Below are 26,779 nucleotides of genomic sequence, written 5' to 3'. Positions count from 1 at the left end.
AATCTATAATGTAATGATATACTCTTGTAATTCAAACATTTTAGCCTGATTCTATCTTCTGAGAAAAATAGAGTGCCTAAAGCATTGACTCATCACAACAATATTATAAATTTGTAAACTATAATTTGGCGGGTAAAGCCTGCTATAGTACAACACTAGATGAATCAAGACATTCCGAAAACCTCTTTTTTCTGCAATATTAAAGTATATTGTGCAGCATTAGTGCTTTGCTTGTTTCTTGGTTCCCTTACAGTCACACTCATAGTGGTAGTTGCAGCCATCCTCATCATAGACTTTTATTGGTGGGAGTCCACTTGCACAAGTAATCATCTCTACAGCTGGAGGAAGCAATAGAACAATTCTGTTGTCTCCCTCACAAGTTGCCATAGTGCAATTGTTTAACATCCAGGATTCATTCATCTAGAAGAGAAAAGGAAATTCTTGTACAGATGGTTTGGGTTGAGGCAGAATTTAGATGTCTATCTTAAAATAATATAATAATCAATCTTTGGGATTCAGGTTGTTTCAAGTAAGATTGTCTATGGGTGACCTAGCAAGAATGGAATTCAAAGAAAGTAGGTCACATATCTGAAGAGGAAGCTGACTATGAGTGACTGCCCTTACATATCCGGGTTTAGAGCATAATGAATATTGAAAAAAGTTATTCATGGACATTTTAATGACTTCCGTAATAGGATTTAGCTTCACCCATAAAACAAACACACTTTGGGTGAACAGGATAAAAGTTTAAAAACAAAAACAAAAAAACCCCAGTATAAAAGTTCCGTCATCCAGTTAGGGAATGACAACTATGCTATATGACTTCAGTGATCAATCATACAGCTTGAATATCAAATACGCAAGGAACACTTATAAGGAACACTTTGTAAACAATCTTTAGGATGAAATTTATTTGCATAAAATATTGAGAAATTCTGAATATTGAACAAATTTGTAAAAACTGCAAGTCAGTCTGTGGACAATTTGCAAACAGGAAAAGTTGACAGCACAAGTTCACAAAAAATTACATCTTGCCAGATTATTTTCAAATAGCCAAATCCTGCCCGGACATATACATGAGCAACTCCCAGTAAAATTAATGAAAGTTGGATGTGGGTCTATCTGATGGCAGAATTTGGGTCAATTTTGGGAATGGTGGTGTTGTAGAAAAAGAAAATAGATAATTGGATTACCTTTCTTGGCGGGTCAGCATCAGGGCAACCTGATATTGGAGTAGTTTCTGGAGTTACTGGCACTGAAGAAGATACAGCTGTTGGGGTTGATAAGCTTGGTATTGTAGATGACGGGATTAATGCAACAGGAGTTGTTGTAGGACATGGCCCCTGGAGTCGCTCAATTTCACATCTTTTACTGCAAAGTGCATAAAAACTACAACCAGTGCTATCTGTTCTGTTGTATATAACTTCGCCTATGAAACAAAATTAATAATACAAATGAAATAAAATGGCTGAGTAAAATGTTCAGCAAAAAATCAAACAAACAATATTAAAATGTTTTAACTTGTATGCATTCATCATATTTTTATATAAAGAAAACATTCTCACTTTTAAGTTACACTGTACAGTAAAATATAATTTTAAAAAGGTGAATGCTAATATTGTATCTCAGTTTTTAAAAGCATGAAACAATAAACTCACCGGGAGAAAAGAAATCACCAGACACGTGGCATAAACACGGTGTTACTCTGCTTGAAGTGAAAGACGTACTTTTTTCAGGTGCTTTGTAGGCTGTACTGGGGCCTTCTGTTGTTGCAGATACTGAAGAAGTAAGCCCTGAAAGAGTAGATGTTGGAGGAGTTCTAATGCTTACAGTTGGGGAGACCGCAACAGTAGTGGAAACTGGAGATAAAAGTGTGGTGGTGCTTCCCCGTGATGTTGGCTGTGCTGGACTTGTGGAAAAAAGCATAGTACTTCCAGTGATGGTAGAACCCTTACCCGTGGAGGCTGAACCTGTTCTCATTTCTCCACGTGTGCCTGTCACAGGAGGGATTGTGCCTGTTTGCAGTGGTACTGTACCAGTTGAGCCTGTTGCTTTGCCTGGAGTTGGAGAAGAAGCAGTTGAGGTGATTGATATGGTAGTGAAAACTGGGGGCACAAGCATGGTGGTGCTTCTCTGTAATGCTGCCTGCGTAGAGAGTAGTGTTGTGCCTTCAGTGGTTGTTCGTCCCGAAGAAGGAAAGGTGGAACCTGGTGAAGGTTGTGGACGCGTGCCTGTCACAGGTGGGATTGTGCCTGTTTGCAGAGGTACTGTACCAGTTGAGCCTGTTGCTTTGCCTGGACTTGGAGGAGAAGCAGTGGAGGTGACTGATACGGTAGTGGAAACTGGGGGTACAAGCGTGATTGTGCTTCCCTGTGTAGAGAGTAGTGTGGTGCCTTCAGTGGTTGTTCGTCCGGAAGGAGGAAGAGTGGAGCCTGGTGAAGGTTGTGGACGTGTCCCTGGAGTTGGAGGAGACGCAGTGGAGGTGACCGATATGGTAGTGGAAACTGGGGGCACAAGCATGGTGGTGCTTCGCTGTGATGCTGCCTGCGTAGAGAGTAGTGTGGTGCCTTCAGTGGTTGTTCGTCCCGAAGAAGGAAAGGTGGAACCTGGTGAAGGTTGTGGACGCGTGCCTGTCACAGGTGGGATTGTGCCTGTTTGCAGTGGTACTGTACCAGTTGAGCCTGTTGCTTTGCCTGGAGTTGGAGAAGCAGCAGTGGAGGTGATTAATACTGTAGTGGAAACTGGGGGTACAAGCGTGGTGGTGCTTCTCTGTGATATTGGCTGCGTAGAGAGTAGTGTGGTGCCTTCAGTGGTTGTTTGTCCCGAAGAAGGAAGAGTGGAGCCTGGTGAAGGTTGTGGACGTGTGCCTGTCAGAGGTGGGATTGTGCCAGTTTGCAGTGGTGCTGTACCAGCTGAGCCTGTTGCTGTGCCTGGACTTGGAGGAGATGCAGAGGAGGTGACTGATTCAGTAGTGGAAACTGGAGGTACAAGAGTGGTGGTGCTTCCCTGTGATGTTTGCTGTGTAGAGAGGAGTGTGGTGCCTTCAGTGGTTGTTAGTCCCGAAAGAGGAAGAGTGGAACCTGGTGAAGGTTGTGGACGTGTGCCTGGAGTTGGAGGAGATGCAGTGGAGGTGATTGATACTGTAGTGGAAATTGGGGGTACAAGCGTGGTGGTGCTTCCCTGTGATGTTGGCTGCTTAGACAGCAGTGTGGTGCCTTGAGTAGTTGTTCGTCCCGAAGAGGGAAAGGTGGAACCCGGTGAAGGTTGTGGACGAGTGCCTGTCACAGGTGGGATTGTGCCTGTTTGCTGTGGTGCTGTACCACCTGAGCCTGTTGCTGTGCCTGGAGTTGGAGGAGAAGCAGTGGAGGTGACTGATACGGTAGTGGAAACTGGGGGTACAAGAGTGGTGGTGCTTCCCTGTGATGTTGGCTGCGTAGAGAGTAGGGTGGTGCCTTGAGTGGTGGTTTGTCCCAAAAGAGGAAGAGTGGAACCTGGTGAAGGTTGTGGACGCATGCCTGGCACTGGAGGGATTGTGCCTGTTTGCAGTGGTGCTGTACCAGCTGGGCCTGTTGCTGTGCCTGGAGTTCGAGGAGAAGCAGTGGAGGTGACTGATACAGTAGTGGAAACTGGGGGCACAAGCATGGTGGTGCTTCGCTGTGATGCTGCCTGCGTAGAGAGTTGTGTGGTGCCTTCAGTGGTTGTTCGTCCCGAAGAAGGAAAGGTGGAACCTGGTGAAGGTTGTGGACGCGTGCCTGTCACAGGTGGGATTGTGCCTGTTTGCTGTGGTGCTGTACCACCTGAGCCTGTTGCTGTGCCTGGAGTTGGAGGAGAAGCAGTGGAGGTGACTGATACGGTAGTGGAAACTGGGGGAACAAGAGTGGTGGTGCTTCCCTGTGATGTTGGCTGCGTAGAGAGTAGGGTGGTGCCTTGAGTGGTTGTTTGTCCCGAAAGAGGAAGAGTGGAACCTGGTGAAGGTTGTGGACGCATGCCTGGCACTGGAGGGATTGTGCCTGTTTGCAGTGGTGCTGTACCAGCTGAGCCTGTTGCTGTTCCTGGAGTTCGAGGAGAAGCAGTGGAGGTGACTGATACGGTAGTGGAAACTGGAGGTACAAGCGTGGTGGTGCTTCCCTGTGATGTTCGCTGTGTAGAGAGTAGTGTGGTGCCTTCAGTGGTTGTTTCTCCTGAAGAAGGAAGAGTGGAGCCTGGTGAAGGTTGTGGACGCGTGCCTGGAGTTGGAGGAGATGCAGTGGAGGTGATTGATACTGTAGTGGAAACTGGGGGTAGAAGCGTGGCGGTGCTTCGCTGTGATGCTGCCTGCGTAGCGAGTAGTGTGGTGCCTTGAGTGGTTGTTTGTCCCAAAAGAGGAAGAGTGGAACCTGGTGAAGGTTGTGGACGCATGCCTGGTACTGGAGGGATTGTGCCTGTTTGCTGTAGTGCTGTACCACCTGAACTAGTTGCTGTGCCTGGAGTTGGAGGAGAAGCAGTGGAGGTGACTGATACGGTAGTGGAAACTGGGGGTACAAGAGTGGTGGTGCTTCCCTGTGATGTTCGCTGTGTAGAGAGTAGTGTGGTGCCTTCAGTGGTTGTTAGTCCCGAAGAAGGAAGAGTGGAGCCTGGTGAAGGTTGTGGCCGTGTGCCTGGAGTTGGAGGAGGTGCAGTGGAGGTGATTGATACTGTAGTGGAAATTGGGGGTACAAGCGTGGCGGTGCTTCCCTGTGATGTTGGCTGCTTAGACAGCAGTGTGGTGCCTTGAGCAGTTGTTTGTCCTGAAAGAGGAAGAGTGGAACCTGGTGAAGGTTGTGGCCGCGTGCCTCTCACAGGTGGGATTGTGCCTGTTTGCTGTGGTGCTGTACCACCTGAGCCTGTTGCTGTGCCTGGAGTTGGAGGAGAAGCAGTGGAGGTGACTGATACGGTAGTGGAAACTGGGGGTACAAGAGTGGTGGTGCTTCCCTGTGATGTTGGCTGCGTAGAGAGTAGGGTGGTGCCTTGAGTGGTGGTTTGTCCCAAAAGAGGAAGAGTGGAACCTGGTGAAGGTTGTGGACGCATGCCTGGCACTGGAGGGATTGTGCCTGTTTGCAGTGGTGCTGTACCAGCTGGGCCTGTTGCTGTGCCTGGAGTTCGAGGAGAAGCAGTGGAGGTGACTGATACAGTAGTGGAAACTGGGGGCACAAGCATGGTGGTGCTTCGCTGTGATGCTGCCTGCGTAGAGAGTTGTGTGGTGCCTTCAGTGGTTGTTCGTCCCGAAGAAGGAAAGGTGGATCCTGGTGAAGGTTGTGGCCGCGTGCCTGTCACAGGTGGGATTGTGCCTGTTTGCTGTGGTGCTGTACCACCTGAGCCTGTTGCTGTGCCTGGAGTTGGAGGAGAAGCAGTGGAGGTGACTGATACAGTAGTGGAAACTGGGGGTACAAGAGTGGTGGTGCTTCCCTGTGATGTTGGCTGCGTAGAGAGTAGGGTGGTGCCTTGAGTGGTGGTTTGTCCCAAAAGAGGAAGAGTGGAACCTGGTGAAGGTTGTGGACGCATGCCTGGCACTGGAGGGATTGTGCCTGTTTGCAGTGGTGCTGTACCAGCTGGGCCTGTTGCTGTGCCTGGAGTTCGAGGAGAAGCAGTGGAGGTGACTGATACAGTAGTGGAAACTGGGGGCACAAGCATGGTGGTGCTTCGCTGTGATGCTGCCTGCGTAGAGAGTTGTGTGGTGCCTTCAGTGGTTGTTCGTCCCGAAGAAGGAAAGGTGGATCCTGGTGAAGGTTGTGGACGAGTGCCTGTCACAGGTGGGATTGTGCCTGTTTGCTGTGGTGCTGTACCACCTGAGCCTGTTGCTGTGCCTGGAGTTGGAGGAGAAGCAGTGGAGGTGACTGATACGGTAGTGGAAACTGGGGGTACAAGAGTGGTGGTGCTTCCCTGTGATGTTGGCTGCGTAGAGAGTAGGGTGGTGCCTTGAGTGGTGGTTTGTCCCAAAAGAGGAAGAGTGGAACCTGGTGAAGGTTGTGGACGCATGCCTGGCACTGGAGGGATTGTGCCTGTTTGCAGTGGTGCTGTACCAGCTGGGCCTGTTGCTGTGCCTGGAGTTCGAGGAGAAGCAGTGGAGGTGACTGATACAGTAGTGGAAACTGGGGGCACAAGCATGGTGGTGCTTCGCTGTGATGCTGCCTGCGTAGAGAATTGTGTGGTGCCTTCAGTGGTTGTTCGTCCCGAAGAAGGAAAGGTGGATCCTGGTGAAGGTTGTGGCCGCGTGCCTGTCACAGGTGGGATTGTGCCTGTTTGCTGTGGTGCTGTACCACCTGAGCCTGTTGCTGTGCCTGGAGTTGGAGGAGAAGCAGTGGAGGTGACTGATACGGTAGTGGAAACTGGGGGTACAAGAGTGGTGGTGCTTCCCTGTGGTGTTGGCTGCGTAGAGAGTAGGGTGGTGCCTTGAGTGGTGGTTTGTCCCAAAAGAGGAAGAGTGGAACCTGGTGAAGGTTGTGGACGCATGCCTGGCACTGGAGGGATTTTGCCTGTTTGCAGTGGTGCTGTACCAGCTGGGCCTGTTGCTGTGCCTGGAGTTCGAGGAGAAGCAGTGGAGGTGACTGATACAGTAGTGGAAACTGGGGGCACAAGCATGGTGGTGCTTCGCTGTGATGCTGCCTGCGTAGAGAGTTGTGTGGTGCCTTCAGTGGTTGTTCGTCCCGAAGAAGGAAAGGTGGATCCTGGTGAAGGTTGTGGCCGTGTGCCTGGAGTTGGAGGAGATGCAGTGGAGGTGATTGATACTGTAGTGGAAACTGGGGGTACAAGCGTGGTGGTGCTTCCCTGTGATGTTGGCTGCTTAGACAGCAGTGTGGTGCCTTGAGTAGTTGTTTGTCCCGAAAGAGGAAGAGTGGAACCTGGTGAAGGTTGTGGACGCGTGCCTCTCACAGGTGGGATTGTGCCTGTTTGCTGTGGTGCTGTACCACCTGAGCCTGTTGCTGTGCCTGGAGTTGGAGGAGAAGCAGTGGAGGTGACTGATACGGTAGTGGAAACTGGAAGTCCAAGCGTGGTGGTGCTTCCCTGTGATGTTGGCTGCGTAGAGAGCAGGGTGGTGCCTTGAGTTGTTGTTTGTCCCGAAAGAGGAAGAGTGGAACCTGGTGAAGGTTGTGGACGCATGCCTGGCACTGGAGGGATTGTGCCTGTTTGCAGTGGTGCTGTACCAGCTGAGCCTGTTGCTGTTCCTGGACTTGGAGGAGATGCAGTGGAGGTGACTGATACGGTAGTGGAAACTGGAGGTACAAGCGTGGTGGTGCTTCCCTGTGATGTTCGCTGCGTAGAGAGTTGTGTGGTGCCTTCAGTGGTTGTTCGTCCCGAGGAAGGAAAGGTGGAACCTGGTGAAGGTTGTGGACGCGTGCCTGTCACAGGTGGGATTGTGCCTGTTTGCTGTGGTGCTGTACCACCTGAGCCTGTTGCTGTGCCTGGAGTTGGAGGAGATGCAGTGGAGGTGACTGATACGGTAGTGGAAACTGGGGGTACAAGAGTGGTGGTGGTTCCCTGTGATGTTGGCTGCTTAGACAGCAGTGTGGTGCCTTGAGTAGTTGTTTGTCCCGAAAGCGGAAGAGTGGAACCTGGTGAAGGTTGTGGACGCGTGCCTGTCACAGGTGGGATTGTGCCTGTTTGCTGTGGTGCTGTACCACCTGAGCCTGTTGCTGTGCCTGGAGTTGGAGGAGAAGCAGTGGAGGTGACTGATACGGTAGTGGAAACTGGGGGAACAAGAGTGGTGGTGCTTCCCTGTGATGTTGGCTGCTTAGACAGTAGGGTGGTGCCTTGAGTGGTTGTTTGTCCCGAAAGAGGAAGAGTGGAACCTGGTGAAGGTTGTGGACGCATGCCTGGCACTGGAGGGATTGTGCCTGTTTGCAGTGGTGCTGTACCAGCTGAGCCTGTTGCTGTGCCTGGAGTTGGAGGAGAAGCAGTGGAGGTGACAGATACGGTAGTAGAAACTGGGGGTACAAGAGTGGTGGTTCTTCCCTGTGATATTGGCTGCGTAGAGAGTTGTGTGGTGCCTTCAGTGGTTGTTCGTCCCGAAGAAGGAAAGGTGGAACCTGGTGAAGGTTGTGGACGCGTGCCTGTCACAGGTGGGATTGTGCCTGTTTGCTGTGGTGCTGTACCACCTGAGCCTGTTGCTGTGCCTGGAGTTGGAGGAGATGCAGTGGAGGTGACTGATACGGTAGTGGAAACTGGGGGTACAAGAGTGGTGGTGGTTCCCTGTGATGTTGGCTGCTTAGACAGCAGTGTGGTGCCTTGAGTAGTTGTTTGTCCCGAAAGAGGAAGAGTGGAACCTGGTGAAGGTTGTGGACGCGTGCCTGTCACAGGTGGGATTGTGCCTGTTTGCTGTGGTGCTGTGCCACCTGAGCCTGTTGCTGTGCCTGGAGTTGGAGGAGAAGCAGTGGAGGAGACTGATACGGTAGTGGAAACTGGAGGTACAAGCGTGGTGGTGCTTCCCTGTGATGTTCGCTGTGTAGAGAGTAGTGTGGTGCCTTCAGTGGTTGTTTCTCCTGAAGAAGGAAGAGTGGAGCCTGTTGAAGGTTGTGGACGCGTGCCTGGAGTTGGAGGAGATGCAGTGGAGGTGATTGATACTGTAGTGGAAACTGGGGGTAGAAGCGTGGCGGTGCTTCGCTGTGATGCTGCCTGCGTAGCGAGTAGTGTGGTGCCTTGAGTGGTTGTTTGTCCCAAAAGAGGAAGAGTGGAACCTGGTGAAGGTTGTGGACGCATGCCTGCTACTGGAGGGATTGTGCCTGTTTGCAGTGGTGCTGTACCAACTGAGCCTGTTGCTGTGCCTGGACTTGGAGGAGATGCAGTGGAGGTGACTGATACGGTAGTGGAAACTGGAGGTACAAGCGTGGTGGTGCTTCGCTGTGATGCTGCCTGCGTAGCGAGTAGTGTGGTGCCTTCAGTTGTTGTTTGTCCCGAAGAAGGAAAGGTGGAACCCGGTGAAGGTTGTGGACGCGTGCCTGTCACAGGTGGGATTCTGCCTGTTTGCTGTGGTGCTGTACCACCTGAACTAGTTGCTGTGCCTGGAGTTGGAGGAGATGCAGTGGAGGTGACTGATACGGTAGTGGAAACTGGGGGTACAAGAGTGGTGGTGCTTCGCTGTGATGTTGTCTGCGTATAGATTAGTGTGGTGCCTTCAGTGGTTGTTTGTCCTGAAGAAGGAAGAGTAGAGCCTGGTGAAGGTTGTGGACGCGTGCCTGTCATAGGTGGGATTGTGCCTGTTTGCTGTGGTGCTGTACCACCTGCGCCTGTTGCTGTGCCTGGAGTTGGAGGAGAAGCAGTGGAGGTGATTGAAACCGTAGTGGAAACTGGGGGTACAAGCGTGGTGGTGCTTCCCTGTGATGTTCGCTGTGTAGAGAGTAGTGTGGTGCCTTCAGTGGTTTTTAGTTCCGAAGAAGGAACAGTGGAGCCTGGTGAAGGTTGTGGCTGCGTGCCTGGAGTTGGAGGAGAAGCAGTGGAGGTGATTGATACCATAGTGGAAACTGGGGATACAAGCGTGGTGGTGCTTCCCTGTGATGTTGGCTGCTTAGACAGTAGTGTGGTGCCTTGAGTGGTTGTTTGTCCCGAAAGAGGAAGAGTGGAACCTGGTGAAGGTTGTGGACGCATGCCTGGCACTGGAGGGATTGTGCCTGTTTGCAGTGGTGCTGTACCAGCTGAGCCTGTTGCTGTGCCTGGAGTTCGAGGAGAAGCAGTGGAGGTGACTGATACAGTAGTGGAAACTGGGGGCACAAGCATGGTGGTGCTTCCTTGTGTTGTTGTCTGCGTAGAGATTAGTGTGGTGCCTTCAGTGGTTGTTTGTCCTGAAGAAGGAAGAGTAGAGCCTGGTGAAGGTTGTGGCTGCGTGCCTGGAGTTGGAGGAGAAGCAGTGGAGGTGATTGATACCGTAGTGGAAACTGGGGATACAAGCGTGGTGGTGCTTCCCTGTGATGTTGGCTGCTTAGACAGTAGTGTGGTGCCTTGAGTGGTTGTTTGTCCCGAAAGAGGAAGAGTGGAACCTGGTGAAGGTTGTGGACGCATGCCTGGCACTGGAGGGATTGTGCCTGTTTGCAGTGGTGCTGTACCAGCTGAGCCTGTTGCTGTGCCTGGAGTTCGAGGAGAAGCAGTGGAGGTGACTGATACAGTAGTGGAAACTGGGGGCACAAGCATGGTGGTGCTTCCTTGTGTTGTTGTCTGCGTAGAGATTAGTGTGGTGCCTTCAGTGGTTGTTTGTCCTGAAGAAGGAAGAGTAGAGCCTGGTGAAGGTTGTGGCTGCGTGCCTGGAGTTGGAGGAGAAGCAGTGGAGGTGATTGATACCGTAGTGGAAACTGGGGGCAGAAGCATGGTGGTGCTTCGCTGTGATGCTGCCTGCGTAGCGAGTAGTGTGGTGCCTTCAGTGGTTGTTTGTCCCGAAGAAGGAAGAGTGGAGCCTGGTGCAGGTTGTGGACGTGTGCCTGTCAGAGGTGGGATTGTGCCTGTTTTCAGTGGTGCTGTACCAGCTGAGCCTGTTGCTGTGCCTGGAGTTCGAGGAGAAGTAGTGGAGGTGATTGATAGAGTAGTGGAAACTGGGGGTACAAGCGTGGTGGTGACAGATGAAGTGATGGGAAGTGGGAATGGAGTTGGACTTTCTGTACTTATTGAAGTAGTTGGATGTCCACTAGTTGTGACTGATGGGGTAGATGTTGAAGAGTCACATGGTACATAAGTACAACATAATATTTTGATCTCATAGTTTAGGCAGTTTCGTGGAATCTGATCCCTATTATTACATATGAGTCCAAAGTCTTTGCTACATGTCACGTTTTGGTCCAGGTCGTTTAGTGGTATGGCAGGGTAGCTTTCTGCTCTGCATTCCACATCCCTTGGAGTTTCGCAAACACTAAATCCCTTAGCTCTTATTTTTTCAAATGTTTCAAAATCTCCATCGTTGGAGTCTGTTGGATAGCTGACATCATACCACTCTGACCAAAGGCATACGTTGTGAACACACACTGTTGTAACTGGTGGTGTAGTTGTTGTTCCTGTGGTAGAAAGAAAAAAAAAGTACTTGCTTGTCCTTAGATTCAATATTCTTGTTAATAATTACTGTCTAATGTCTAATTATTACTACTGCATTTGGAAAGATTAGGGTATTAATCTTTCAGAGAATTTATTTTAGGCCACATGGGGGACCTTTATTATCTTAGACGCTGTTCTCCAGCAAAGTGTTTTGGAAGAGCAATTTCAATCACCTGTGTGAGTGCCTGTAGTATCAAAACTTAACCTGACTTATAGTCTGTTTCTCTCTGCTTTTGCAGTTAAAAATATTCCAAGTTATGTCTTGTGTATCCAGGCTCAATATATAAAGGAGTCAATGAATTTTTAAGAGGCACTTTTCTACTGTGTACAGTGTAAAGAAGAGGGACTGATTTTCCACTGTATTATCTCTTTTGTAATCATTTACAATTGATTTCTAGACAATCAAAACGGTACACACACATCACTGTGACTACTAAAGGAAGAAGTCAATGGCAATTGGGACAGTCATATTTAGAACTTTTCTCTTTATTTTAACGTAGGTTTCTGTTGCATCTTGGTATTACTGAGACATTTATGTTGAATAAACACCATCTTGTTCACAGAATGGTTGCTCCTGCTTGATCCAACATTGAATTCATCATGTTGTGTTCATGATATTACTGTACGATGCTATGGATATATTTGTCATTTTTGCAAGTTCAGCATGATGCATCAACTGCAGGATCAAGCAGGAGTAAATGAGCTTTTAGGAAGAAAGCATTAGCTGGTTAAAAAAATCTTTAGCAATCAGGAGGAGTGTCAAAGGACATTCTGAAATACCTTGAAAGTTCCCTCATACTGGATTTTTTAGCTTTGAGATTGCACTAATGTGTTCAGTTTATTTTAAAATTGTTATTTGTTGTCCAGCATATATATAGGGAGAGGTAGTAAAAATGCCCGCCCAGTCTACAGCTCTCTGGGAGCTGCCCTTAAAGCTGCTCTACTTCATGCTCATGGCAGCCAGGGATCTCCAGGGCATAAAGATGAACTAGCTACACTTTCTTTCCTCTGGGAGCACCTGGTGTTGGTGTTACCCAGGGTAACAGTGGGGACTGAGGGAGAGAATTTATAGAAGCTGTATCTCTCTGCACCTGCTGGGCAGAGAATCCTCAAGATGGGGGGTGAGGGGAGCTGCCAGCTGAGTTTCTGACTGTTATGGTAGAAATTACCAACTTACAGTACAAACACGTGCAATTAGAGGAGTAAGTGACCCTTACCCCGCAGTATGCAAAGATTTTTTCAGATATTTTGAGAAATGCATAGAAATACCTGCAGCTCTCGGAGGTAGAACTGTACTAAATGTGAATGGGATGGTAGTTGTAATTCCACTGCATTCAAAGAATGTTCTGGTTATTGTTCCATTGATGTCACAAATTGCACTCAAACACCCTCCAATCCCATCTGTGGTGTTATAAATGACATCCTTATATTTATATTTGTGTTCTTCATAATAGCAATAACATGCTGTAAAACAGAAGAGGTGGAATGACATTGTTAGTTACCTGTCAAATGAAACAAAAGCTCAAGAATTTGTTTTCATTCATAAATTTTCTTTGCCAACTTACCTTCAGCATCAAACTTGCACTCTAAGCCTTCCATTGTGCATGTACTGAAAGAAATAACAGAGAAGAAATGTGAGACTGAAGATGCATGAAGGGTGATGAACTCGCTTTACTGTTATGGTATTTTCACTGAATTTATAGAGACTAATCATAAGCCAGAGAGGAGTTATTCTGAATTACGGTTTGACTTAAGTTCAGAGAAGTACTTGTTTAGTTTCCAGCTAATATTCTCATAGTCAGCTCTGATTAAAATACCTCTTCCCAGCTGAATAGTTAAGAGGAGGAGCTGCTCCCTCTCCACAGTACCTGCAGCGTGTCAAGCTTAGAGGCTGCTTTTTGATTCCTCCCTAAAGCCAGTTCTGACATTGGAGCAGCATGGATCAGAGGGAGGGTTAAGAAGAGGGTCCATTCCTTTCCCATCCCCTTACTGTTAGACCAATCTCTTCTTATGCCATCCCCCTTATAGCCAGTTCATGTCATTTCCTCTGACTGCCATTCTTTCCCCAACCATCTCCCTGATATCAGACCTCAGCTCCTGTGCGAGAATGAAGTCAAAGACCATCGGAAACTACAGAAACAAGTCTTTAGGGAGGCTACTTGTCACATTCGTCAAGTGTTTTGGCCCGGAGGCTAGAAAAGGAAAAAGTCTGAATATTGGATCATATTAGTTATGAACTTTAAATTATATGTGGATGTAGAATAAACCCCAGCAACAAATCTATATTATATATTACATAACTGGGTTTGTTCTATTCTGCACTCTTCTATCATGGTGATGAGTGACCTTATGGGAATATCACCATGAGATAGGAGCACAGAATAGAACAAACCGGGTTATAAAGCACATCATATTTTTTTCTGGGCACTAAGCTGAAGAATTTACTGTGATACTGAGAACAAATTCAACAGAATCAAAAATCACTTCAACAGAATCAAATATTGCTCACTAGTATTACAGAAATTGGTATGTGACAATAAGGGTTCGCTTTTGCACAGGCAACATCCTCACCTTTCCGTGGGATAGCGGCGCATAACTTTCAAACACTGCTTTGGTCCTTTCTCCTTAACATGGTCAGACTGTACATTAAATCTTACCATGACTGACAGTTGTCCCGTGAGTAGAAGCTCACTCCTGGTTTGTGGTAGTTTCCTTTGGCATCGTAACAGCCACAGTTATCAACACACGTCATCTCATCCTCATTGAAATATGGCTTGTTTGCTGGACAGTTTGGATAGCAGCCTGAGACCAAAAAAAAAAAAAAAAAAAAAAAAAAGAGTATAAGCTGGAAGAGTTTAAGCTGGAACTTTAGGCAGAAGGTAATTCCTTTTTATTTTTCTACTTTGGGCTATATTTCTCAGGCACAAGGGCTTTCCAAATTTGTACTCCTTCCCCTGGCTCACTTTCTATGGCTTGCCTTCCTTATAATATGATGAGTCCTTCTAAATAAAAGGAAACTACTGCTTCTGGATTCTTGTTAATGGTTCCTTTGTTGGTTGGCACAGTGTTATTATTTAGCAAACAAGGCTCCCCTAGCCCCTAAGCTGTGAATGTGATGCTAGCCTATGAACCAAGATACTAATACAGTTCTCTCACGTAGCACAAACTATTATCATTAGGAGACCCCACCAGGCCTGAGTCCTACAAATGTTTTCAAACCCCATGGACCAAACTCTGCCCTCACTTATACCAATGCAACCCACTGAAGAAAATAAGATTGTATGGGGTGTATCTGAAGAGAGAATTTGATGCAACAATGACAGAGCTGGAAAAAAATGGTAACCAGTTGTGCACTCTACAGTAAGCAACATGCTGTCATAGCTCTTTTCACCTTCTAAACCTGGTAACTTATGAAGGCATCTTCCACTTGGATTCCTACAGGTCTTCATGCAGGGAGCTCCACAAGGCTTGTAGTGCCACTCGCATTCCCCTTCTGGGTTGTAATAATCACAGAACAGAGCTGAGGGGAAACCGGAAAACACATGTTCAGAACAAAATGCCTCAGTTTTTTCATAGCTCTCCATTATACCACTACTATACCATTTGGGTAGTCTTGAAAGTCATGAATCAAGAGCTGAAACTGCATAATTGTCAACCCAGTTTGAAATGAAACACAGGGTTGAGAACAAATTGTTGTCATATATTTAATAACATATTTAATAACATTCTCAAAACAATTGCCTTGAAACTGATACACTACTCTTTCAGTCACCACTGAGCTATGGGCTAATACTCACGACAGATTGATGGAGTTCTCCAGGCTACACAGACACCAAATTCACTACATGCTTGAGCATATGCAGCTACTGCTGTACAGAAACATTCACAGTCTCCCCCACTGTCACAAGCACAAGCATCAGTCGTACATGCTTCATAATATTTAGTTGGTTCAACCTGTTAGACAAAGAAAGCAGTAAATGTAAGTTTTACTTTCTCTGGAGTCATCTTGCTTTGCCAGAGTAACGCTTCTAGAATATTAACATGCCACAAAAAGGGAAAATCTGTAACTTTCATTTTCTTGTATTTGCATTGCTAGACAAACTAGGCCCAATTTTCCCATGTGGATGCTGAAACAGTATGTCTAAATCATACATTTGATCATTCACATAAGCAGATTTGCAAACAATTGCAGATTTGAGACCCAAAATGCAGGTTTCAAACAGGCAACTATGTTTGAAAATTAGGATTTGTATCTATGGAAAGAATTAAGATGGCTGCTGATATCTACACTGATTCTTTCCCCCTGCTACTCCAGCATGTTATTAATTAACCCAGGGATAGAGCTTGTGTAACCCAAGAGCTTGTGTAATTTCTGGGTGTTGTGTTCTGTCCCATCTAGTGGCACCAAGACCACTTAGAAAGAGAGATTAATGAGTTTGCTCTACAGCCTTTGCTAACAGCCAGTTGGCTTTTAGCTCATGAGGTAGAGGCTCATGCACTAAGCTCCAGAAATCCCCGGTTCGATGCCACCCGCTGATGACCAGGGTTTGTTGGCGTTACACTTGTATTCTGTACATGGCATATGACGAAAATATTAACTAACCCACACTAAAAATAAAACTCAGACTGACTTGAGATTATCCTTCTTTTACACAAGAAAAACAAGAATGCTTCCTGTAAAATAAACGTTATATTGTTCTACAGGTGCAGTGCCCATTCTTGTTGGGTAGAATAATCCAGCCTGAAATTTACCTATGACAATTCAAGGTGAAACATATGTTAGCTGATGAATTGTGCACCTGTTTCAGAATGTATGAGAACAACCTTCAATGGGGGTAGTTCTTTTGGAATAGGGAGAAAATGGACCCAAATGAAACTTCTGGATAGTCAGCAATTTAGTTAGTAATTAGCTCTGACTCCTATCTTCTAAGGGATGGGTTTCTTCAACAATGTAGTGTATATATTAGAGATGAGCCTCAGTTGTAAAATTCAGAGCTGGATCCAAACACCCAAAGGTTGAGTGTGGGGCTGGATCCAGTTGCTCTTGTTCACACCCATGTTTAGCAGACTACTTGTATTCAATGGAATGTAAGGAGTGACAACTCAATGTCAAGTGCACAGGCATCTGAGGAATATAAAAAGATAGTCTTTATTTAGGAGAATTTTGCTCTGAGGATTTGCTATACCTGAGAGTGACATGCAGCAAAGACTTCACTGTTGATGATGCTGCACTGCCTCTGTGACCAGGACTTCCTATAAGGGTTGGTAGAGCAAGGGTCCTTTGTAGAGTTGGCATCAGGACAAGTAAGAGACACTTTCCAGCTGTTTCCAAACTCCAGCACATCTCCTACCACAGACTGACTTCTGGTGGTAAAGTCATTAATGCCATTGCCATCGAAGTTGCCACACAGGCCACAGACCTGACCCTGTACGTACACACACACACAAAAGGATGATAGAAAATTTGCAGCAACATCACAGACTAAAAGCACCTCTGGAATTCCCTATTTTGCATGTTATCTCTAACTGTTTGGTAATATCCTGACTCTCTGTTTTTTTAAGATAACATACTTTCCACAAAATCTGCTTTTTATCTCAGTAAAAGGACCTGATGACTGGTCTGAGGGGTATATGCCTAGTAATTTATTTAAAAATTTGAACAATAAGAAAATTGCTTTGTTATTGTGCCCCATCACTGGTGAGTTACGATGATGAATCTACAGTTAGCTAATTGCATATTCTTTTGTTTGTCTTGTGTTGTACAGATATACAATAGACATACATAGATAAAACAGCCTTACAAAACTGTCATGAAAATGAGCAGCCCACTCCAGGCACAAAATCTACTCACTTGCTCTTTACCAAAATTAATGACAGTGATAAAAATGAATACTTTGCTTGTCCATCCAAAAAATGTCACCCTAGGCAAGTGAGCAGGTAAAATTTAGCAAGGCTGATGTTAATACTAGGCTGTATGTATGAATCTAAAATACATACATTCCATATTTGTGGGGGGAAATTATTTGATTCTGGTGTATTATTTAGCTAAAGAACTCATAGCATTAGAATACACTTCTACATAAATTTCTGAAGCTGGCTGAACCACTCCCTGATACATTTCCCTAATGGAAAAGTCAGTGTAGTATGCAAATAGGATGACAAAATTCCCATTTCCTATGGTATATAATACCCTTCTCACACATCAATAGCTATGTTGACAAACTCTAGTATAGTGCCACACACTGCCTTTAACATCTGTATTTGAGACATGGTTAAACATACTTCCTATCATTTTACACAAGACTTTCAACTGTACTCTGTTTCCTTTCAATCAATATTGCTTTCTCACTCAAGAGGGATGATAATTCATCATTTGTGTCAATGATAGTTGGCAGCAAACTCCTGCCTTCTTAAGCCTTACCTTGAAATCAGGGCTGAGTTTGATGAAGATGCTGGTTTTCTTATCCCACATGAGGATCAGTCCATTGTTGGTCTCAATAACTAAGTACATGCCCATATAGCGGACTTGGTATGGCATTTGCCCTCCATTTTCTCTTTCTACCACTTCAAGGTGTTCCTCACTGAGTATCAACTCATAGCCCTAAAATGGGGAGAAAAAAATCAAAGGAATGACTAAGGATCAGTTTTTCAGTAATTAGTATGGTTTGTTGGTATAGGAGACACCTCCCAACAACAAACGTTTGGGAATGATCTTAACTATGTCTGTTTTCCATTTTAAAGAGAACAATACTATTTATCCAGCAAAGATGAGTAATTATTCATTTTTGAGGCAAATGAGAAAAATCTAATTTATATAGTTCAAATCATATGACTGTACAACTGTTTTAAGAACATACATTTTAAAATGTTTAAGTCAATCAAAGGAGAGAATGCCTACAATTATAGAGGTACTATAGGGTGCGCCATAAAATGATTTATTTTACATAACTCCCCTGGAAAATTAAATTTGGCCCAAATACTACATAGGATAGCTTTGCCACCAAATAAACAAACAAATAAATAAAGATTGGAAGCACTACCAAATATTTTGTTTGTTTTTGGCTTAAATTGTATTTTACAAACCTTGGAAAGTCTTCACTTCAGAAGCTTCTGGCTCCTCCTGAGTCTCAAATGGATACATAATAAAAATGTTCTTTTCAAAAATGTACCAAAAAAGCTACTCACCACTAGGAAGACTTTAATAGACTTAGAGCAGGTGGTCCCAGTGGAGCCACAGGGGATGTTTTCAGTGACAACTCGAAAGGTTCCATTGACTGTGCTGTTTTTCCCACAGTGGTCCTGAAGAGAGAAATGAAGTTATCAGATGGATAATTGCAATATGGAGGATACAGGTGACTCCACAAGTAGTAATGCTAAGACAAAAGCTCAGTACCTGGACTAATGTGTATTCACAATCTCCATTGAAGTTAAACCGTTTGTCATCAAATGTGATGTAATGCCCATCTCCATAAATAGCGCATGTACCAAGGCATTGTTCACTGGTGCATTTCCACATCCTGTTCTTACACACGCTAAGAAGGAGAAGAAAACATTTAAATCATAAAATTACTCACTTGATGCACATGTAATTCCCACAACATATTTATTTAATTCAGTATGTATCAGTCCTGGTAAATGTTGTGTTCACGCAAGTGTTAAAGTTAGAATTTCTCCAAGCAAACAATTAATGCAAAAGCTCTATATCATCAGCATGAAGGGGTTAATAGGAATATAGATAATATTGTATGAAAACACAAGGCCTGGTAGTAATGGGGGACTTTAACCACCCAGACATCTGTTGAAAAAGTAATATGGCAAAACACAAAATGTCCAGTAGGTTCTTGAAATGTATTGGTAACAGCTTTTTGTTTCAAAGGGTGAAGGAAGTAACCAGGGGAACAGCCATTTTAGATTTGATTCTGACCAACAGGGAAGGAACTGGTTGTGAATCTGATGGATGAAGGCAATTTGGGTGAAAATGATCATGACATGGTAGATTTCATTATTCTAAAGAATGGAAGGAGTGAGAACAGCAAAATAAGAACAATAGCAGATTTTAACAAATTCAGAGAACTGGTAGGCAAGGTCCTGTTGGACGGAAATCTAGGGGGAAAAGGAGTCCAAGAGAGTTGTCAGTTTCTCGAGGAGACAATATTAAAGGAGCAACAGCAAACTATCCCGATGCAAAGGAAAGATAGGAGAATAGTAAAAGGCCAATATGGCTCTATCACAAGCTCTTTAATGAACTGAAAATTAAAAAAAAATCCTACAAAAAGTGAAAACATGGACAAATTGCTAAGGATGAGAGCAAAAGAATAGCAGAAACATGTAGGAACAAAATCAGAAAGGCTGAGGCACAAAATGAGTTACCTCTAGCAAGGGACATAAGACAATGAGAAGAGGTTCTATAAATACACTATGAGCAAGAGAAAGACAAAGGAGGTCCTCTACTTAGCAGGAAAGAAGAGTTAATAATGGACATTATCAAGAAGGCTGAGGTGCTTAATGCCTATTTTGTTTCAGTCTTCACTAAAAAGGTAAATTGTGACCAGATAGTTAACATTATTTATATTAACAACAAGGAGAAAGGAATGCAAACTAAAATAGGGAAAGAGCAGGTTAAAGAATATGTAGATAAGTTAGCTATATTCAAGTTGGCAGGGCTTGATGAAATTCATCCTAGGGAACTTCAGGAATAATTGAGGCAATCTTGGAACAATTAATGAATATCTTTGAGAATTTATGGAGGATGGGTGAGGTCCCAGATGACTGAAGAAGGAAAAAGTGTAACAAAGAGGACCTGGGGAATTATAGATCAGTCAGCCTGATTTCAATACCTGGAAATATACTGGAACAAATTATTAATCAATTTGTAAAAACCTTGAGAATAATAGGGCTATAAGTAATAGCCAACATGGATTTTGTCAGGAACAAACCATGCCACACCAACCTAATTTCCTGCTTTGATGGGATTACTGGCCTAATGGATAGAGGAAAAGCTGTAAATGTAATATATCTTGATTTTAGAAAGGCTTTTGGTAAAGTCCCATATGATATTCTCATGAGAAAACTAGGGAAATGTGGTCTAGATGAAATTACTGTAAGGTGTGTGTAAAACTGGTTGAAGGACTGTACTCATAGAGTAATTATAAATGGTTTGGTGTTAAACTCGGGGGATGTATCTAATGGGGTCCTGCAGAGGTTTGTCCTGGGTCCGGTACTGTTCAATATATTCATTAATGACTTGGACAATAGAATAGAGAGTATACTTATAAAATTTGCCCATAACACCAAGCTGGAAGGAATTGCGAGCACTTTGGAGGACAGGATTAGAATTCAAAATGACGCTGACAAATTGGAGAACTGTTGATAAAATTCAATAAAGACAAGTGCAAAGTACTATATTAAGGAAGGAAAAAATCAAATGCACAACTACAAAAGGAGGAATAAGTGGCTAGGCAGTAGTGTTGGTGAAAAGGATCTGGGCATTATACTGGATCACAAATTGAATATGAGTCAACAATGTGATGCAGTTGCAAAAAAGGCTAATATCATTTTGGGGTGTATTAACAGGACTGACGTAATTTTCCCATTCTACTTAGCATTGGTTAGGCCTCAGTTGGAGTTCTGTGTTCAGTTCTGAATGCCGCACTTTAAGAAAGATGTGGACTATCTGGAGAGAGTACAGAGGAGAGCAGCACACATGAGAAAAGGTTTAGAAAAGCTGACCTATGAGGAAATGTTTAAAAAAAAACAACTGGGCATGTTTAGTCTTGAGAAAAGAAGATGGAGAGGGAACTTGCTAACAGTCTTCAAATATATTAAGGACTTGATCAATTATTCTTCATGTCCACTGAAGATAGGACAAGAAGTAATGGGCTTAATCTGTAGCAAGGGAAATTTAGGTTAGATATTAAGAAAAACCTTCTACCTACAAGTATAGTTAAGCTCTGGAATAGATTATCAAGTGAGGTTGTGAAATCCCTATCTTTGGCGGTTTTTAAAAACAAGTTAGACAAACACCTGTCATGGATGGTCCAGGTAGGCTTGTCCTGCCACAGCACGGGGGATGGACTAGATCATCTGTCAAGGTCCCTTCCACCCCCATTTTTCTATGAATCTGATTCTATGAAAACCTTAAACCCAAAGATTTCCTGGCTCCCACTCTTTGCTTTTACCATCTACCTTGATTGACAGAAAACTGGCTTGTTATGGTTAATATACTGAAAAGTCCATCTGCCAACCCAATCCAATGAACATTTCTTTTCGCCATTGTGCTGCTTATATATGGATCTTTGGAAAGGGCAATGTGGTGGCTCCATGAACCACACAGTTCAATGAATACATACCAGGTGTTGCAGTCAACTTTGATCTCTTCCCCTGGTTTGTAGGTAGCCTCGTTGTGAATACATGGACATTCCTCTTCAGCAACACAGCTGCCTTTACCATCTGACACTAGCCCAGAGGGGCACATGCAGCCAGACATACACTGTGTGCTGTACTGTAAAGCCAAGCAGAAAATGTAACTTACTTACTCAAGTATCAGAGGGGTAGCCGTGTTAGGCTGAATCTGTAAAAAGCAACAGAGGGTCCCGTGGCACCTTTAAGACTAACAGAAGTATTGGGAGCATAAGCTTTTGTGGGTAAGAATGTCACTTCCTGCATCTGAAGAAGTGAGGTTCTTATCCACGAAAGCTTATGCTCCCAATACTTCTGTTAGTTTTAAAGGTGCCACAGGACCCTCTGTTGCTTTTTACTTACTCAAGTAGAGAGAGAGTAAGATTAGGTTCTTAGAACCTGTCTCTGGACTGTTGATTTACATGCAGTTAAAATCAGAGATGGCTTGAAGGAAAATATGGATTTTGCTCAAACATATGGTTGGTTGCTAAAGGAAGATTTAGTGGAAGATAAAACCTGTTAAACATCAACATTTCATGTGTCCCAGTCTCCATAGGTGGTCTATGGATTGTGAAAGTGGGAAAGATATTGAATTGGGTACCAGCCTGACTTGCTGATGAACCTGTGGACCTGCTGATCTGTGTCTGAGAGGATGATAAGTTAAAAAAAGAATAGTTTAATACATTTTTTCTGATGCATTAAGTTGGATTGCCATTTATCTCATGTGATGCTGTCTCATAAAATGACACAGCCAATCACGCTGTTATCATGTTCCTAGCCTTTGTAATATAATTGGATGTGTAAGAGATTATTAAAAAATGCATCACGGCACAAAAAATATTAACAATTTCAATCAAGATTACATCCAGTAATTTTCTACTGAACAGATTGTGCACATGACAAACTTCTGGATGTTTTGCTGAGAACTAGTTCTTGCTAGGTATTGTTATCTGAATTAGATCTACAAAGTCTGATGCATCTCCAGTCAGTACCTATGTGAGAGCTTCAAGTAAAGTTGACTTTTATTTGCTCATGAACTTGACTTTTAGTGATCCCATTGTTAATGCTTCATAGCACGCTTCCAGGGTTTCATTGCACAAACAACAGACTATCAGTATTACAGCTTCAGGACCATATTTGTGAACAATGAATAGTTCTAGTGTACAGGAGTGTCCAGCCATTTCATACTTACACACTGCATGTCAAGCGTCTGGCAGCTCTTCTGGCATTCGGCTCCAGTGGTGCCTGCAGTGACATTTCTGCAGTCGAAGTAGACCATGGGAGGAGCACAAACTAGGGGAGAGAATGATATGAGAGTGATGAGAAAAGGCACCAGAGTTTGCACAACAATAACACGTTTTCAATTTGCTATAAGGAGTCTAGGCTCTTCATATTCAGCACAATTAAAAAAAGAATGCAGGGGCTTATGTGACAGGATGCTATGAATTCCCTAGGAAGCAGCAGTTTTTAATTTATATAATCTTTTAGAAATTACATGTAATTATTATTTCATTACCTGCATGTTAATTTTTGTGTGCTTTTTTTTTTAACTGGTCACACTGTATAGACTGATGTTTTATTTTAAAAATAGTAGATGAAATTAAGCAACGGTTTCCACCCTATTGACTTTCCTGTGTGTTTCAGTTTTGTTCTGTTGCACCAAGAGAAAATGTACGCAAAACCAAGGACAGGCTAGAGAGCAAAGAGAAGCTAAAGAAGGGTTTTTACCTGGGATTTGGTTCACAACTCCAATGCAGCTCAGTTTACCCTGTGCACAAGTGCTGTCAGAAATGGAAGGGAATAATAATAATATTTATTATTTATTATTTTGTATTTCTGTAGCGCCTTCTGTTCTAAGCCCCACATACTGAGCTTCTTTTCTGCTGTTACAGAACTTTCCAATAGGACATGGGATTCTAACATGCCACCTTGTGGTTACAGAAAAAAGTTTCTTGTCAACCCAACAGCTGGTGGTATTTCCCTATGATCTCGGCTATAGATGTCCAGGAAAAATTGTGACCGAAAATGTGACAGACAGTGTTTCCCGGTGAGTTTGATGTTTATTATACTAAAAACCTCTCACTGTGTATTTTTGTATTTTATGCTGGGAAAAATCATTGAATACAGCAGGAATCTCGCCTAAATACAATAGTTCTCATATGTCTGGAAAAATGCACTGCTCTCATAGTCTAACAGAACTATTCTGTGGACAGAGCATTGTATTGACAATCATGCAGGGCTGGGTACAGCCAGCTTAACTGAGGTGTATTCTTTTATTTAGAAAGTTTATACAATGCAGCTTTAGTGTTTTATAAAAGAATCTCTTACCATACAAGACCATCTTCATGAACAACTTCCCCAGACAGAATGGGAGATCCTTTGTAATAACAAGGACATTCACTAGCAGACACACATTTGCCATATTCATCCATGTAGGTTCCTTTTTCACAGGTGCAACCATCAACTGGAATGAACCTGATGTTACATGTGACATCGGGCTCACTCAGAGACCGGCAAGTGGGTTGACAGGAACTGATGGTATAGCTGTAGCTCAAAGATTTGGGACACGAGGTTGTGTATTTGGCTTGAGAAGGAAAAACAAAAACAAAAATTACATTAACGGATTTGTTAGTTCCAGATATTATTTGGTGGGGAGAGAGGGGCAATATGTAGTGTGAATAACATAAACAACAATGCTATATATTTTTTTGTGTATCACATTTTTCAGACAAAATGTATCCCAGCATGCTTTCAGAGTTAAATAATGCACAGCATTATATTAAAAAAAAAAAAGGTAACAGTAGATGGGGGACAAATGAAGTGATATATGCAAATGAAAAAAAGATATGTCTTCAAATGAGATTTGGAAAGAGAAACCACACAACAGGTTGGCAGTTACAACAGAAACCTATAAACCTTTGGTGCAGTCTGAGGCATGAGGCCTCCTGAGGTACATAAATACTCCTGCACTGGAAACAGACATGTTGGATCAAAGAAAACAGCTTGGTGACTTTAAACAACCCTTTGTTTAAACATTCTTTATTTATAAAGTGTTCTGTTTAGAATTAATATTGTTTCTGTGATCTGACACATTCATTTCCATGGCAACCGGTGACAGATGAAACTCTAGTTAACTTAGAGCCTCTGCGGAGAGAGTTAGAGCCCCTTCAGCAGCAGTTGTCTCTTTCCTAGCCACAACTGTATCTTCCATCTGTATTCACCATAACTAACCTCCAATACATTAAAAAAAATAGGAAATTATTGTTAGAATTTTACTTTTCAATATCTTTCCTTCAAAATTTACTGGGAGAGCCCTGGATTGGCTAGAAATTGATATAAAATGATGATTGATAGATAAATTCTACTACTGGTTCTTTCAGAATAGAAGACCGCGGGAGTGGCTATAACACTTACAACAGACATCAGTCCTCCATCCCTCCAGCTGGACTCCTTTGGCAGCACAGGCTCTCACATAGGAAGAGAGGGCAGCACACATGCAGTCCTCACTCTTTTCACAATTACAGGTGTCAAACAGACAGTTCTAGGGGTGCAGAAACAAACTAATTAATCATCACAGAACTGCCCATCCAAAAACAGGTCCTGTTAATTTCTGGTCTTATGTATCAGCTTCTTCTCCATATACATTCAGTTGTGAGCAGTGTCAACATATCTTTAATATTTTCCTACCTCCTTTTAGGATTTTTTTGATATGGCGATAATGGAGACCCCCAAATATTGGCAGTTATTATTGAAAAATAAGAGCCAAAGAATCTATTGTATGCTTCGTAATCTCCCATTTTACCTAAATATATGGATTATTCTGAAGATATTATGCTTTATTAAGCAAAAATTTATATAGAATTCATATATTTTATATACTTTATATATAACTTCCTCTTTATATGTTTACATTTTGGTTTTCTTGCTCTGTGGCAAATAGCAGTTCTTGTTTAACAAAGAGTGTAAAAGCAATTCAGGATGATAAAACCAAGACTGCAGACTGAAATAAGGGTAGGAAATATACACCTAGAGTAAGAAACATATATAGAGAAAAAGAAGTGATGTATTATGCAGATTAAAATATAGACACAGCATAATCTGGGAGACGTGTTTCGGACATTTCTTTCCAAACAGCTGGTTTTAAGTGCACAAGTGCATTGATTGTTTTTTAAAGGAAAAAGAAAAATAGCTAAGTACCGTGTGGTAAACAGCTGGATTCACTGTTAAGTGGCAATTGGCAAAAGGTCCTGTGCTGTCCGTCAGCAATCCGCACCAGTGCTGAGCATACTTTTCTGTGAATAGAGGAAATGAAAGAAATCCATATTACTCTTTTTATTTCATTAGGCTCAAAAACCTAGTGCTAATGTGCTCTTGTGTGACTCATGATCTCTTGTAAACTCAATTCTGAAATTCTACCATAGCAATCACATTGTTTTGCTCACTGCAACATTTGGTAAAGACTTGTTAAAGCCAAAGTTATGAAAAAGCAGTTTCTTACCATGGATTGAACAAAGAATTCACCAAAGCCTTATAAACATATAGCTATTGTACACTCATTCTGCACCAAGTTGTCATCTTATGCACTAAACCTAAGTCTGTGAAGATAAACTGTTGTTGGAAAGTATCCATGATTCTTGCACTTATTTTATTACTTAGCTTCTCTCTAATTTTCTTCTCTTATTAACATTTCTTTCTGATTCCAAATGTATGTTTTACCATGTTTAAAATCTCTTATTTCTTCTAATTTTTGCTTTATGTCAAGTATTTTCCATTAGCTCTGTAGGGAAAACTAGAAATCTAATTTCAAATTGCCCGCATGTCATGGACAATTTTCTATAATGGATTTACCATTTTCTACGCTGAGGGCACAAGGATTCTCAAAGTTATTTTTGATGTTAGGGCATGAAGCTTGTGTTTTCCAGGTATTAGCAAATGCAGCTGCTGTTCCTTCCACTACACCACTTATGGCTCTGAAGTCATCAGTCTCAATATTGTTGAAGTTTCCACAGAGACCTGTTGAAAAAGCACAAAGTTTGAATCATTCATACAAGACCAATGGGGATTTCAGGCAGGTCACTGGTTTTGTTACATTCACTTACCACAAGTCTGCCCTTTGAAAGATGGATCCAGTCGCACAAACGCTTGCATGATGGGTACAAGTTGGATCTCCAGTTGAAGTCCAAAGTTTGTTTCCACCATGATGAAGAAGGATGAGGGTCTGAAAATGGTGACATTAGCTATGGACAAAGAACAGGATAATCAGATTTCAGAAGAGATCAAATGCTGGAAACACCCCATTCTTATGGCTCTTCTTGGATTACTGTTGCAACTATAGAGACCCCTAGTGTGGAGTAAA

General features: G+C 43.4%; 1 protein-coding gene across 1 annotated transcript in view; it reads right to left on the bottom strand.

Annotated features, from left to right (window-relative positions):
• LOC101937878 (mucin-2-like) overlaps window positions 1-26,779 on the bottom strand; it is a 66,934-nt gene that overhangs the window by 13,631 nt on the left and 26,524 nt on the right. The window contains exons 15-34 of the mRNA XM_065594053.1: window positions 26,523-26,660; window positions 26,272-26,436; window positions 25,621-25,715; window positions 24,838-24,964; window positions 23,752-24,007; window positions 23,152-23,204; window positions 22,616-22,716; window positions 21,375-21,526; window positions 18,419-18,557; window positions 18,211-18,324; window positions 17,447-17,626; window positions 16,212-16,451; window positions 14,823-14,979; window positions 14,417-14,545; window positions 13,683-13,827; window positions 12,591-12,634; window positions 12,317-12,489; window positions 1,659-11,013; window positions 1,194-1,429; window positions 252-420 (exon numbers count right to left, since the gene is read on the bottom strand). Coding sequence (XP_065450125.1) covers window positions 252-420; window positions 1,194-1,429; window positions 1,659-11,013; window positions 12,317-12,489; window positions 12,591-12,634; window positions 13,683-13,827; window positions 14,417-14,545; window positions 14,823-14,979; window positions 16,212-16,451; window positions 17,447-17,626; window positions 18,211-18,324; window positions 18,419-18,557; window positions 21,375-21,526; window positions 22,616-22,716; window positions 23,152-23,204; window positions 23,752-24,007; window positions 24,838-24,964; window positions 25,621-25,715; window positions 26,272-26,436; window positions 26,523-26,660 — 12,168 coding nt within the window. The remainder of the gene's footprint in view (window positions 1-251; window positions 421-1,193; window positions 1,430-1,658; window positions 11,014-12,316; window positions 12,490-12,590; window positions 12,635-13,682; window positions 13,828-14,416; window positions 14,546-14,822; window positions 14,980-16,211; window positions 16,452-17,446; window positions 17,627-18,210; window positions 18,325-18,418; window positions 18,558-21,374; window positions 21,527-22,615; window positions 22,717-23,151; window positions 23,205-23,751; window positions 24,008-24,837; window positions 24,965-25,620; window positions 25,716-26,271; window positions 26,437-26,522; window positions 26,661-26,779) is intronic.

The sequence above is a fragment of the Chrysemys picta genome, chromosome 4 (assembly GCF_011386835.1).
Source record: "Chrysemys picta bellii isolate R12L10 chromosome 4, ASM1138683v2, whole genome shotgun sequence".
In the NCBI taxonomy this organism is placed as follows: domain Eukaryota; kingdom Metazoa; phylum Chordata; order Testudines; family Emydidae; genus Chrysemys; species Chrysemys picta.
The sequence above is the reverse complement of the archived record's forward strand: the minus strand, read 5'-3'. Positions and strand labels throughout refer to the sequence as shown.